The sequence below is a fragment of the Artibeus jamaicensis genome, unplaced genomic scaffold (genome assembly GCF_021234435.1).
Source record: "Artibeus jamaicensis isolate MK-2021 breed Jamaican fruit bat unplaced genomic scaffold, CSHL_Jam_final contig_797, whole genome shotgun sequence".
NCBI classification, from domain to species: Eukaryota; Metazoa; Chordata; class Mammalia; order Chiroptera; family Phyllostomidae; genus Artibeus; species Artibeus jamaicensis.
Window position 1 is genome coordinate 8,782,691 of NW_026521977.1, and position 14,980 is coordinate 8,797,670.

Here is a 14,980-nt window from a genome sequence, read left to right on the forward strand (position 1 = left end):
GATTACTAATTCCTATTTTTACCAACTATATCTACTTACTGCCTCAACAATTAGCTATTTTACCAATGAAGCAGAGGCTATGTCCCTACAGAGTACAAATCCTAAATTTCCAATAAATGAAATGACAAATTTATACCAAGGAAAAACATTTGATTTTGGCCAAGTCCATTCTCAGGCTTTACCGCAAAGCTGAAGGAGACAGGAAAGCACTGTAGGCTGTGAGAGGGCTGAGAACAGAGGAGTTTCCCCTAAACCAACCTACAGGTTCAGAAGCCTTCGCTTCTGCCAGGTTTTTCTCCTTTACTCTTTACCAGGTGAACAAAAGAGAATGACATCCCAAAACCTCACCAACTGATAAACTTGTTTATTCTCAGATTCTTTTCTAAATGACTTTTCCTAACTAGTGTGTTAATGTCCTTGCACATTTCAGATCAAATAAATGTATCCCCCAGATACTTTCTTCTAAAGGTCCTTCCTTTAACCTAAGTATGGATTCTCTTCATGACTACCAATGTTCTTCACTTAGGGGCCCCAATGAGCAAATGTATAAATGGTATTTTGATTTTCAGTTATGTTTGATGATAGAATACTATATGGGGAATTATTGTAAGTATATGTAACCTTTATTGTCCACAATGAATAATTACTTTGGACTAACAGAGGGTATTCTACTTTGAGCTAAAAATGTATCACTTCGATGTTGAGTTCCAATCATCAGGGAAAAAGGCCTTTTAGTCTGCTTGTAAAAATGTGCCCAAACTCTTGCCACTCACGTCCTCATCCGTTACAAGCCCCTTCCTGGCCCCGAGGTGCAGGCTGGAAGAGGGAACTGTGCAGCCCGAACCACACCACAGCCAGCTCCACACATGCTCATCAGCGTCGCCCTGTCTGACCGCAACTCTGGCCACTCGTTCCATAAGTTGGCCCACACCCGGCTTACTCTGTCTGAGTGCTTTCCTGGGCCTCTGCAAGTGACATTTGGTGTTCTCAGGTGTCACAGGTTTGAAAAAGGAGTCTGAAGTTTTGCTTATTTGGGGAGGGGGGGGTCCCCTTCCTTTTAATCACAGAAGAACTGTTTGTGTTTGTATTTTTCTGATTTGGAAAATTAGTACAGACAGTGTCTCACGTGGCCAGGTTTTCTTTCCCGAGGAGTGTCTTTCGTCAGTATGTCTGAAGGATACTGCTTATGCACAGGAAGAGCCCAAGAGCAGATTCCCAGTGTTCACCAGTTCTGCCTACAAGGGCCTCCCTCTTTCTGCTAGAAAGATCTTGCTGAGGAGAGCCCAAACAGTATCGAACCCACTAAAGGGTTCAGACAGAGGCGATTCATACTTTGGTTGATTATTAACATACAAATCCATACAGTGTGTCCTTCCAGAATTCACTTCTGATCTTACTGAAGTATTTCAGCTTATTTCATACTCCTGAGAAACAAAAGTACAGACATCATGTGCTCTGGGGGTCAGAGTTGGAAGGCTAGAGGCCAATCTCATTTTGCCAGTGAAAGCAAGGTCTTGTTTTTCACATCCCTGGCTTCTTAACACCCAACTTTTCCAGTGTTCTCATGAATTTATCAGCTACTGCACCACTGCTAGACTAATTCCACTCAAGTTCTCTGTATTTTCTTCTCTGACCACCTCTTTATTCATGTCCCCCACCTTTAGACCCTAAGATGACTAGCAACCTTCCTGAATTCACCAATCCGTATCTCCACTCACGTGTTCTCGCACCTTTAACCTCCTCCTACCACTCCTGCTCCCAGCCAGCACGTTCCCAAACCCCAACGCCGCCCATCTCTTAGAGTCCTGTGTGCAGACTGACTGCCACAGTGGCCTCTCTTGCATTCTGTCAGATCGTCAGAACTCTGAAGGCCTCACCTGCCATAACCGAACCAAAACCCTCGATGCTCTTGAATCTTTCTAAACACCCTAAGCCCTCTATTACCATCTTCCTATAAAGGCAAAAAAAATCCTCCGAACATCTTCAAAGAAGACAGAAACCATCAGATGGGAGCCTTCCACTCTCTTTTTTCTCCCTTGGAACAAGAATCCAGACCCCTTTAATTACGTGCCCGATTCCTCACCCTTCAAAAGTACGAACCTTTCTCAGCAAGACAACCTGCCTCTTCCAGGTCCCCTCCAAGGACCAGAGAGGCTTTTAAGCTTTCATCTGTCTCTCTTCCTACTTTGAATGAGTCCAAGCCCAGGCACTGCCTTTTCTACTTTGCTTTTGCTCTTGTTCTCTGGTTAAGCTCTGCTCGTGGCTAAGGAAAGGCCCACACGTTCACCTCTTTTCCTAACCCCAGACCTCAGGAGATCTTTGCCTCCTCTGAGTTCCTGCCTTGGTGTAGCCACCATCACTCTAATCCACACACATTCTAGTGCCTGTTGACGGCGCCCCTCTAGTTGGTGAAAATTGGCTTTTAGGAGGGGAAAAAAAATCCTGCTCTTTTAAGAAGCAAAAAGGTTAATTTCTACAAGAGTTTAGAGTTTTGTGCCCAAAGGGTGACTTACAAAATAATGGCTAGTGAAGATGTTATCAAGTCCCTATTTTGTAAGAATGCATTAAAGAATTTTAAAGCCTGTTTCTAAAACAACTTAATATATCCTAAATGACTTCTATGGCTCCTGTTGAGACAGGACACCCCTCCCAGAGGCTGGGGACCCCAATGACGTGAATATGGTGAGGCACGCAGCCTGTGGTCAGTCACGCGCAGCAGCTGAGGCGTTCCATTCATCTGTGTGCAAGTTACCGGAACTAATAAAGGCTTAAGGGTCGCTTTATAGCTAGCCTGGATTTTTCACACACAAACGCATCAACAAACTTTGCTCAAATTATTACATAAAAATGGATTAAGTTATACTTAGGCTTAAGTTTCAGATCCCCATTTTTAAAAACACAGTTCTCTTATAAATATGCTAAGGCAGAAACTACCATACAACACCAACTAAGTCCTTTCAAATAAGTCTCCAGCTAAAGCCAGTAACACTCAGAATAAGACCCAAGCTGAGGCAGCAGTGGCCTGGCTTTCTATAAAGGCCACAGTTCATCTGAGGAGGCTAGAAATGCCCAAAAGACCTCGTCCCTTCCTCTGTCACACACAGGCCTTATTACACAGAGTATCTGGATACTTTAAATGCACCACTTCTAAAAAGAATTATAAGGAAAATCTGAAATGTGAATACCAAAAAAAGAAAACCCACATTAAAACTCAAAATTCAATGAACCTGACTCTTTTAAGAGATTGTTTATATAAACAACAAAAAATGGGGTAGAAGATTCTCATCTTCTTCTGGATCACTCTCTAACAAAACAACTTTTTTCCTTAAACATCTCAGAATACATTTTAATATGATTCATACCTGCTGGAGTGAACCCTGGATCAAGACTCCATGGCAAACTAGCATATCTTCAAAGTCCCCCCACACTGACCCCTGCCCACACGGAGTCGGATTTCACAGGACTGGCGGCCATGGAAAAGGCAGCACAGATTTTGGGGAACAGGCCTCTCAGCAAAATTTCACTTATATGTGAGGATCTGATCACTGAACTTAATCCTTAGGAAATAGGATAGTTTTTCTTCTAGGCAAATCAATACTCTACCAATGGATGTGATAATTTAATAGATAATTTAGGCCAGTATCTTCAAAGTGCATTATACCATGCCTGATCTAAAACAATCTTTCAACACTTAAGAGAATTAGTTTTATTTATCTTTTAACAGCACATACTACTGATCACTACCTCCTATAACTCAAATACAAGTGAACCAAAGAGTAACTTTTCTTCTTCACCTCTAACCAGCAAAAGTGAATCTCTTGCCCAGCATTTTTACTTATCTTACTTGCTCGGATGTACATTAAGTTTTGGTCTGACATTCATGCTAGAGAGCAAACTATGGGGGCTAAGCAATCACAAGCAGTAGCTTACTGACCATCTACTCAGAAACTGTATCAAACCCATGTGAGTCACTGGACCAGCCCTTATTTCCTTTTATAATGAAAACAAAACAATACGGGTCAATCTATGAAGTAGGAGGGACATTTCACACGACTGTACAGGCAAAGGCATTCTGATTCATGCTACTAAGAGCAAACCAAGCAAACTCATTAAGCTGCTGACCAGAGGCTTTTACACAGTCTATGAACATGTGAGCTTCTAATACTGTGCCAGGCTCGGTGCAGGCTATGGAACTTTCTGTCAAAGAAAGCAGGGGCTCCCTCGATTTATCTTTTTAAACACTATCAGAATTTAAAAATTCTTTAGGTAAGCCCTAGAAAGTTTCTGTGACCACAATAAGAAAGTTTAAAGAAAGTCATTGGCAGGCTTACGCTGCTTGAAAATAAACACACACCACAAAGAAAGATTTTAATTAGTTTACATAAAAAAAAAATCAAGTTGTCAAAAGTGGAGGGACCTTACTAACACAGGATACAAAAGTAGTAAGTACTTCAAAAAAGAACTGATGCTACAAATCACTCAACTATCGTAATCATGAACGACGAGAGGTGCTACTGGAACAGAGACCAATGAACCTGAATGAAAGACAGTGAAATTCCAGCCCTTAAAAATGGGTGAGAATCAAAGTCATTCCTTAAAATTACCTTGTGAAAGAGAATAATTTAAGAATCTACAATGTTAGAGGTACCCTACTGGCATAACAACAGGAAGCCAAAGGAATTCGCTTCTCCTTCCTTTCATTTGCTGATTAAAAACAACTAAAAAATCCATTGTTAAATCACATGAAGGCTTTTTTGTTTTAAGCTTTCAACATTTTATCACTCTTGTTTTGGACTACTGTGGCAGGTAAGGTGTTAACAGATAGCACACCAAGCCCCCAGTGTACCTGCACTTAAGACCTGCTGACTGCGGGGGCTGGAGGGAAGTGCTCCGTACCCTGAAGGTGAGACAGGTGTCCCCAAAGGAGGTGGGACAGACGGCAGAGGAGATGCCCAGACCCACACACAAGCAAGTGTGCGCCAGTCCACCCACACGAGCCGGGTGCCCACGGCGCCATATCCTAGAAGGACACTTTTGTAGCCAAAGTCGCCAGTGCAGGCAGGGGCAGTCAGGCAAACCCTGTCATGTTTACTAGCTTCTGTCCTAAAAGGAATGTATGTCACTCAGTAGGAAGCTTGCTTATTTATCTTCAGTGTTTTTTTGCTCTCTAGTTATTAAATATAGAATGAATGGAAAATATAGAAATCACTCAGGGTTTACCACTTCAACATCTTAAAACAAGATTTTAATAAAAGTAATGCAGTTTTTTAAAATGTCCGTTGATAATACGCTTCCAAACCTACTGTTTCTGATCCTTGTTTACGACTGAGAAACAAAATGTTACAATGGACTTACTGAAGCCTGAGGTTGAGATCTATAGTACTCAGGGTGATTTTTCCCAGAGGAATTCTGCATAAGGCACTGTCTTTATCTCTAGGGGTTGCCATTCTCACTTTCCTAGTCACGAATGAGGACCAGGTTGTCTCCTCTGGGGTGCATCGTACCATATGACAACCCAATAATTAAAGCTGCACCTTTTAGTAATTTTAGACAAAACTGCATGAATTACATTAAACCCAAACATCATTCCACATGAAGATAGTGCAGGTGTGTTACTGTGGACCTTGCTAAAGTAGAATTCTTTGTCCAAAACCATCACATGTATATGCCAGGTGTCAGGTTAGAGGTGCAGTATCTTCAATTGAGTATTTATATATTTCCCCAAGTACCTTGCCTGATAGCTCCCAACCAATGACTGTCCTAAAAAGATGACAAATCCTCACCCCCAAATCAGTGAATGAAAAAATGAAAGTGGAGATAAGCACTCATTCTTCAACATTATCATTATTAAACTATAACAAACCGAAAACACACTGTATGCATGCTAAAGGCCCAAGGTCTAGGATTCAGAATTCCAAATCAACTCTAATACCTATCATACACAGCCTCCTGAAACAGACTGACCGACAAAAGAGAACTTCCACACTGTGCTGAGACTGGGATTAAGGGACTGCCGGACTGGTAACCACTCCTGCTGGGCAGGGTCGGGTGGTGGTGGTGGGGAAGGCACTGCCTAATGTCTCACCTGGTACTCATTATACCCGTCACTTTTTACAAACCTTGTACGTGGAACTGGTCAACTAAGATTAACACAGTCATGGACACAGCGGTTTCTCTTTTGCTTCTCCAGTAATAGGAAAAAGGACCTTCATGTTAAATTCCAATACATATCATCAGTTAGATTTTATTTTTTTGCTATGTGAATAGGTTTGTTCATTACTCACTCATTACCAAAGTAAGGATTAATCTATAAATTCAGTGTAACACTAACTTTTCCAGACAATGGAAGTTTATTTCTGTTCTTTAAATGTAAAATCCACTTTAAAGGCATGCTTTTTTTGTTAGTACACACTATATGGCTATTGCTAAAACTAAATGACAGTGTTTTTGTTCTGTGCTTTAAAAATATAGTCAGAAAGTTAAATTTGATTTGGGCCCTAATATATCTCCCTATAGAAAATAAATCAAAGTCCAATGGCAGCAATGGAAATGCAATGCCATGTGGCAAGAGCAGTAAGCTATTACCTCAATGACTTTATGCTGGTATTGGATGGGTTTTAAAAAAAAGCTCCGAGCTAGCACACCAGGGGACCTGACACATGACGGTGGGATACAACACAGGCCCTCAGACCACAGGGGAGGGCGGTGTGGAAGGTGATGGGCCAATCGGAGAGCAAACATGACTACCCAACCCCACGAGAACCAATGCCCACGCTGGCCATTATCATCGGCTAACAGCTCTACCACAGACGTTCTGAAATGAGCCCTTGCAAGTGGGTGCATGTGTTAGGAACAGGCATACAAATGACCATGTGGGATATGGGACAAATGACAGGATAGAGTTCTCCAGTGTCAGAAAGAAACCATGAGGGAAGTACAGAGCCTGAGTGTCAAGGAAAACAGTTTCCAATACTAAAGATTTATGAAGCAATTATGTTGGAGATACCAAAAAGACTTGCATGTAAAAATGTGGACCAGCATGGGCAGAATAATCTTCTGACAGCATCTTTTAAAATAAATTAACACTACTTCACATATATAAAACAAATCTGTCCATTAGGAAATGGATTTATACTTGAACACAGGAAAAATTAGTATTACACATCCCAAAGGCATATATAAACCTCCACGGATTATGTGATTCGAAGAACTATTCCTCAAGATATGAACTAGCATAAGTAGCATAGACAGTAGATAGAAAATAGATGGGGGGAGGGTAAGAATAGCAGGGGAAATACAGAATCTAAAGAATTTGAGACACGTGTTCATGAACTAAAGGGGGAAATGGTGGGGGAGGGGTATGCAGGGTGGAGGGGAATGGAGGGGGGGAATAGAGCAAATGTAATGGCATAATCAATAAAAAAAGTTAAAAAAAAAAGATATGAACTAGCTTTATGATTTTTTCAAGTATAAAAATCTTAATGACAGTTCCAAAGTGTCCAAACAATGGATTCTATTTGGGGTCAAGTCTTAGGCCAGAAGTACACTGTTTGGTTACTCCCCTCCCCAGATATAATGAACTTTCCTAAGCATGAATAAGCGAATCAAGGTGGAAGACAACCGTACCGTCCTCTGATAACAGAACTCCACTGAGGGGACTGGGACCCCAGCACAAAGGAAGTGTGGTGATAAAAAGCCTCCTTACGATGGACTGCAGGACGGGCCCAATCATCTACTGGCCTTCTTCACACACACACTCGTAATACATGGAGGTTCCATTACATGGAACCACATTTTTTTGGGTACCACATTGGACCACACTCTAGTAACATTCTTGAACATTTGCTAGATAAATCTTAACTCTTTCTTAATTTGGATTATAATATTTAACAACTTCATCACTCCCAGATTACTGCCTCCCAGCAAACCACCGGCACATCTGGACCTGGCAGATGGTGCCATGTGTGAAGGTGGAAATTAACTGATGCCCCATCAGGCCACTCTGCCTTGCCCAGTGGAGTCTGGCCCTCTCCAGGGGAATGCCCTGCTGGGGACCAAAGCTCCTCGAGTGCCCATTTTTCAGTCCTGAAAACATGAATGACCGCATTTCCATACCTGCCACTGCTTGTCTTCTATCATCTGCTATTAAGAGCACATAAGCAAGTATTAATGATGTCTTACAAATTTATTATTTATAACATGATAGTGGTCAAACACTTTTAAACTTTAAAATCAGAATTCAAGTTTTCTTCCAGTTTTCACAATGTCAGCTTGGTCAAAGTTATATGCCTAGTCCTAACAGAAATGTTTCACTCTGAAGAGTCATATACTTGATCTGAAGAAACAGAAACTTAAGTTTTTAAGTTTAAAAAATTTATTTTTAATTTATTGATTTTAGAGAGAGAGGGGGAGAAACATCCATTTGCTGTTCCACTTACTCATGCACTCACTGGCTGATTCTTGCGTGTACCCTGGCCTGCAGCCTTGGTGTAATGGGACGATGCTCTCCCATCCCTGAGCTACCCAGACAGGGCACGTTTTAAAATTTTTTGACACTTAAGTTTTATCCTCAGATATCAAGAACGGTTTACATTCCTTCTGATGCCTTTGTTGATAAATAATGCACGCAATGGACAAAATTCAAGGAAACTTGTCTAAGTTCCCCAACTTTTCCCAATGATCTTCCCACAGAAAATGTTTCTGGTAGTCCCTTGCAACGATGATAACCCCAAAATACACCTGGTCTTAAAATGACTTCAAGGGAGAACTTAAACAACACAAGCGTACTAAAACCACACTACAACTGCCCAGACCCGACGGAAAAGCATCATCGACAGGTTTTTCATTATTCAGCACTACCCCCGCCACTTAGTCAACGACCGCAGTGGGCTCCAGTCTCAAGAAGGTGGTGCTAAGTCAGGTTGGGTAGAAAGCTGTCTGCCCACATAGTAAAGAAGCTATAAAATGAGATGAGACAAAACAAATTCTCTGGTAGTCTTTTAAACATTGTTCAAAAACCACACTGAACGGAGCCAGGAAGACCCGTGTAAGCCCCGCAGTGGCATCCACCCTCGGCGGCACTACGTTCTCAGAAGACGCCGCTGTGAGAATCCCGTCTCTACCACTTCAGTTGTAAGTGGTTTCGCTTCATTATTGTTGGAGACGGTCAAAAAGCAACGCAGGCACCGGCACCCCCATCAATAATAAAAAGGCGTACGTTAATTAATGGTGCCTTTAAACAGTTTTGTTTTTCATCATCAAATCAAAACCTATAAAGGGAAACTATCATTTTCCACCAAGTACCAGGATAAATAACTACATCCATTCTTTCTCATGGCCACAGTGGCAGAGAACAGTAGTAGGAATCCTAATAACCACTAGCAGACTGAGAAAATGTCCACTGCAGGTGAACTGACATTCAAATGGTACTTTAGTGTTCCTGCTTTACTACACTTTTGAAGTCCAACAAGCTATGCGCAATGTATCATGAAAACACGATAAGAAACCAGTAGTAGGTAGCGACAAGGGTTAGAAAAATAATATACATTAGGACTTCCGGCCAAGATGGAGGCATAGGCAGACACACCGTGCCTCCTCGAACAACCAAAATAAGGACAACAACAATTCAGAAACCAGGTAACAACCAAAACTGAAAGAAAATTGAACTATATGGAAGTCCGACAACCAAGGAGTTAAAATAGACACATTCATCCAGACAAGTAGGTGGGGTGGAGTCAGGCGGCCAAGCAGGGAGGGGGTGCAGCACAGGAAGCGGTGACACGGGGTGTGCAAGGCACCCCGGGCCTGCAAAGCGACACTGGGCAGACCCTGGGCACCCAGCAGTGGCTGGCAGACCCTGGACGTGGGGTGGTAATGGGCAGACCCATCGAGGCAGTGATTGAGAAGCAGGGTACTGTGCGCAAGGTGGCCGGCTGACCAGGCAGTGGTCCCACATTCACGCCCAGATAACTGGGGAGTGAGACAAACCCCTGCAACCCAGGGTCCTAGCACTGGGAAATAAAGCCTCAAACCCTCACAAGAAAGTTTGTTGGAGAAACCCACAGGGTCCTAGAATGCACATAAGCCCACCCACACAGGAATCAGCACCAGAAAGGCCCAGTTCGCTTGGGGGAAGCAGTGGAAGGGACTGAGGTGCAACAGAGAGTGGAGCAAAGCGCCCCCCTTTTTTTCCCCTCTCGGACCCCACCCCCACATACAGCATCACAACCCAGTGACCTGGGTTGCCCCGCCTTGGTGAACATCTAAGGCTCCACCACGCATATGTAATGTAACAGGTGCAAACAAATCAAAACATTATGGCTCAAGCAGAAAAACAGCTGAAAGCCCCAGAGCCAATACTTCTAAGCGACAAAGAAATAGCCAACCTATCAGATGCACAGTTCAAAACACTGGTGATCAGGATGCTCACAGAACTGGTTAATTTTAGTCACAAATTAGAGGAACAAATGAAGGCTAACCTAATTGAAATGAAGGGAAATGCACAGGAAACCAATAGTGATGGGAAGGAAACTGGGATTCAAATCAATGGAGTGGACCAGAAGGAAGAAAAAAACATTCAACCAGAACAAAATGAAGAAAGAATAATTCAATAAAATGAGGAGAGGCTTAGGAATCTCCAGGACATCTTTAAATGTTCCAACATCTGAATAAAAGGGGTACCAGAAGGGGAAGAGGAACAGCAACAAGTGGAAAACTTATTTGAACAAATAATAAAGGAGAACTTCCCCAATCGGGCAAAGGAAATAGACTTCCAGGAAATCCAGGAAGCTCAGAGAGTCCCAAAGAAGTTGGACCCAAGAAGGAACACACCAAGGCACATCATAACTACATTAGCCAAGATTAAAATGAAGGAGAGAATCCTAGAAGTAGCAAGAGATAAGGAGACAGTCACCTACAAAGGCGTCCCCATCAGACTGTCAGCTGATTTCTCAAGAGACACCTTACAAGCAAGAAGGGGATGGAAAGAAGTATTCTAAATCATGAAAGACAACAACCTACATCCAAGATTGCTCTATCCAGCAAAGCTTTCATTTAGAAGGACAGATAAAGTGCTTCTCAGATAAGGTCAAGTTGAAGGAGCTCATCATCACCAAGTATTTTATGAAATGCTAAAGGGACTTATCTAGGAAAAAGGACATAAAAAACATGTATACTAAAATGACAGCAAACTCACAATTACTAACAACCACACCTAAAATGAAAACAAACTAAGGAAACAACTAGAACAGGAACAGAACCACAGAAATGGAGTTCACATGCAGGGCTAGCAACAGAGGAGTGTGGGGGGGAAGGTACAGAGAATAAGTAGCATAGATAGCAGGCAGAAAATAGACGAGGAGGGCAAGAATAGTATGGGAAATGTAAAAGCTAAAGAACTTAAGACACACGGACATGCACTAAAGGAGGGGAATGTGGGAGGGAGAGGTGTGCAGGGTAGAGGGGAATGAAGGGGGGAAATGGGTCAACTTTAATAACATAATCAATAAAATATATTTTTAAAAAGGATACCCTAGGTTATGGTAAAATAATCATTTATTTCTAGTCTTTCTTAAAAATACAATAAAATGTTAGTTACTTTGACAGCCTGTCCTAAAAACAGACACATGAGATCTGACTTTAAATACAACATCCCCCCACATTCCCACCTTTGGATGTATGGAAATTATCTATCTACTATAAGCTCTAAAATGCTTCAGACCTATTATTCTGAAGAGCAAACACATCAAGGACCTGCAGAAACAGACCCTCCACAAACAGAAGGGGTTGTGCCGTTGTCTCAGTGAGAAACTGGGTGACAAACCAGCACCGTTCGTGTTTTACTGATGCCGCCTGAACCAAAATTAAGAGCTGAACAAGATTTACTGTGCTCTGCTTATGGTTTTAAGACCTCCCATCATTAGGTTTCTAACTGAATTATTTAAATTACAGTGTAAAAAAAGAGCCACATTAAAGATGAGAAAATTAAAAAAAAATCAAAACTATGCACTAGAATCTCCACAACTGCAGTGTGTCAATGACAAAAACGGGAAGAAATGCTTTCTGGGGCAGGAATTTATACTTCAGATTTCTGGGTGGTTATAACATATGAGAAAATGTAACAGGAAAATAAACCATGAGATCCTACATTCACTGAGGCACTCAGCAAAATATGTATCATCAATATCTATGTATCAACACCATTCCTGTGTTGGGGGGTATGTGTACTGGGGGGCTGGTGGTGATGGAGGTAGCTGATCAGCCAGCACAGGACTGACTGCTCCATGCAGAGAAAACGGGCAGGGGACAAACCCTGAGATAGAACAGTAGTAGGAGATGAGGTCGCATAAACAACAGGGGAGGAATGCAGGATCACACAGGGCCTTGCAGGCCTAAGAACCTGGGAGTAAGCTGAGTGGAAGGGGAAACTATGAAATGTTCCGAGCAGAGAAGTGACGTGACTTGCTTATTTTCACAAGATTGCTTTTGCTGCTTTTATAAACAGGTGTAGAGAGCCAAGGACAGAAGCCGAGACACCTCTCAGAAGGCTTTTGAAGTAAATTACCACAAAGAGGTTGTCCTCTAAGGAGTAGTCTAACATTCCAGTATAAATGTAAAAAGCAGGCAAGAGGGTGGAGAGAGGGGGAAGGATAAGACTAATGGTGTTTAAGGAAACAAACGTGGAATGAGTAGTAAATATAGACAATAATATTGCTACAACAGTAATATTACAACATATAAATGTATCCAAGCTGTCCACCGTACCTTACACAATGTTACTGACCAAATTTATTCAAGAAAAAAAACAACGAAGTGCACTTTTCACAACAGGAGACTCAGACTTTCCTTATGTGGAGAAATACAGTTTGGAAGGCTACTTACCAACGGTGGTCGCAGGAGGCTGGGAAGGGTACTGGGAACTTGTTGTGGCAGGGTACGGACCACCAGGTGGGTAAGGGCAGCCCGGGTAACCACTAAAGACAAGAACCGAAAACATCAAATACTAAGATGATCGACGCTAGTGTCTCCAGATCCCCACTCAGGAAGTTAAGCTTCACGTGTCACTCTTTGACCAGTTAATGACTATACAGTTTTAGAGCTACGGGGTCTGCCTAGTCAAGCTAAGCTCTACAGAAATCCCCTTAATGACACTGGTTTTACTCTCACAGTGAATGGTTAAAATGTTCTTGCTTGGCCCTGGTTCCCCGAGGGTCACCTTCACAGCAGCAGAGTATTTCTAGGGGACTTCAATGGCATCAGATCGGGGAGCAACACGTATTTTGTAAGAGAACTCTTCCATTCTGATTTCCTAGCACAGGGAAATGGTACTATTTATTTACTATTCGTTTATTTAGTTTTGGCTTGTGGTTCACCAATGACCTTTGTGAATATCTGATCTGAAAAATACTCCTACTTATATTAAATAAAGTTTTAAAATTTTCTCACTCTATGGAAATTTTGTGTCATTCACGTATTCAAATCAGGGTTGGAAGGAACTTCCTTAGAAGTATTCTCCTCCCATCTCCTACTCAGCACCGTTCAGAAACACCCTTTACACCGTCCCTGACACATGGTCAGAGTCACTACGCTTGTGGTTTGGAGCCATTTCATTGAGTAAAATAAGGTTCATTTGAACACAAGCCCTGTGATACCCTGATGGTACCCTGACAGTGGGCCCGTGATTAATGGGCAGTCAGCACATGCAGCAGGCCACACTGCGCAAAGGGATGGCTTGTGTCCCAGGGCAAGAGGGAGCGAGACAGTGCGAGATTTAATCACGGTACAGGCAGCAGGCATCTGAAAACTTATCAGTCGTTAATTTCTCTATTTCCATTTTATATTTTTGGATTGTGGTTAACTGTGGGTAACTGAAGCTTTGAAAATGAAACTGCAGATAAGGGGGGATTACTGTATTATTTTCTTTTTATCATTTAAAACATTTTTAATTACAATTGACATGCACTATTATTAGTTTCAGGTGTACACCCCAGTGATTAGAAATTATGTAACTTACCAGTGATCATCCCGATATTTTTAAAGGTTTTATTTATTTCTTTTTAGACAGAGGGAGAGAAACAGTGGTATGTGGGAGAAACATCTACCTGCTGCCTCTCACACGCCCCCAAACAGAGACCTGGCCTGCAACCCAGGCGTGTGCCTTGACTGGGAATTGAACCAGTGACCTTTCGGTTGTGGGAAGATTTATTCATCTTTCTTTAGGACAAAGGAAGAAGACAGAGATTCTGCAGCTCTTCTGCCAAGACCTTTTATATACAGAAAGGTATCAATGGCAATTTGAATACAGCTGCTCTCCCCAACTCATTAGCATGTTATAGTTTGAGATGGAAAGTTATGTTTCACAGGAAAAAAAAACACCAAATCTTTTTTACAATAACAACCAAATAACTCACAAAACCAACTGTCTTACAAGAAACTTCTTGTAAGCAAAAAGGAACTTCTCACAAGCAAATAACCTCACAAAACAGACTTCCGTGGTTACATATGGTAAGTGAATAAGGGTTCCATTTTGGTCAATAAATTCGGCTTTCACTTTTATTTACAAGTTTCTCTGCAATGGTTTTATTATTCAGAAGTCCATTTTCTTATTGTCCTTCCAACAGCTACTCCCTATATGTCCAAAGTTCCTTCTTACCAGCAAGTGTTAATAATAAAGGTTTGTAATTTCAGTTAGTAAATTCAACTAGTATTCCATTTCTAGAACTTAGAAAGTTCAGAACCTCGAGAAATCTAAAACTCACAGCGTGCTGACATGTACATCACAGGACCCTTCCTCTGTTGCCCCTGACAGATGTCTATCGAGCGTCTGCCCGTCTGTCCAATGACACAATACTCACTACCTTAGAAAGCTCGTCCCTGAAATGAAGAATGTCTCAGAAATGAGTTGGCTAAATTTCAGTTATAAGGCATTGCATATTACGGTGTATTTGTAAATCTATATATTTAGTTATGGCAGGTGCTCAGG

At 41.9% G+C, this 14,980-nt stretch overlaps 1 protein-coding gene across 2 annotated transcripts in view; it reads right to left on the reverse strand.

The window, feature by feature from the left end:
* The window catches only part of TSG101 (tumor susceptibility 101), a 42,580-nt gene that overhangs the window by 6,232 nt on the left and 21,368 nt on the right, over positions 1 to 14,980 (reverse strand). The window contains exon 7 of one of the 2 annotated variants that reach the window (XM_037150518.2): positions 12,880 to 12,971. The exons of the other annotated variant lie outside the window; for it this stretch is intronic. Coding sequence (XP_037006413.2) covers positions 12,880 to 12,971 — 92 coding nt within the window. The remainder of the gene's footprint in view (positions 1 to 12,879; positions 12,972 to 14,980) is intronic. 2 annotated transcript variants of the gene reach the window in all.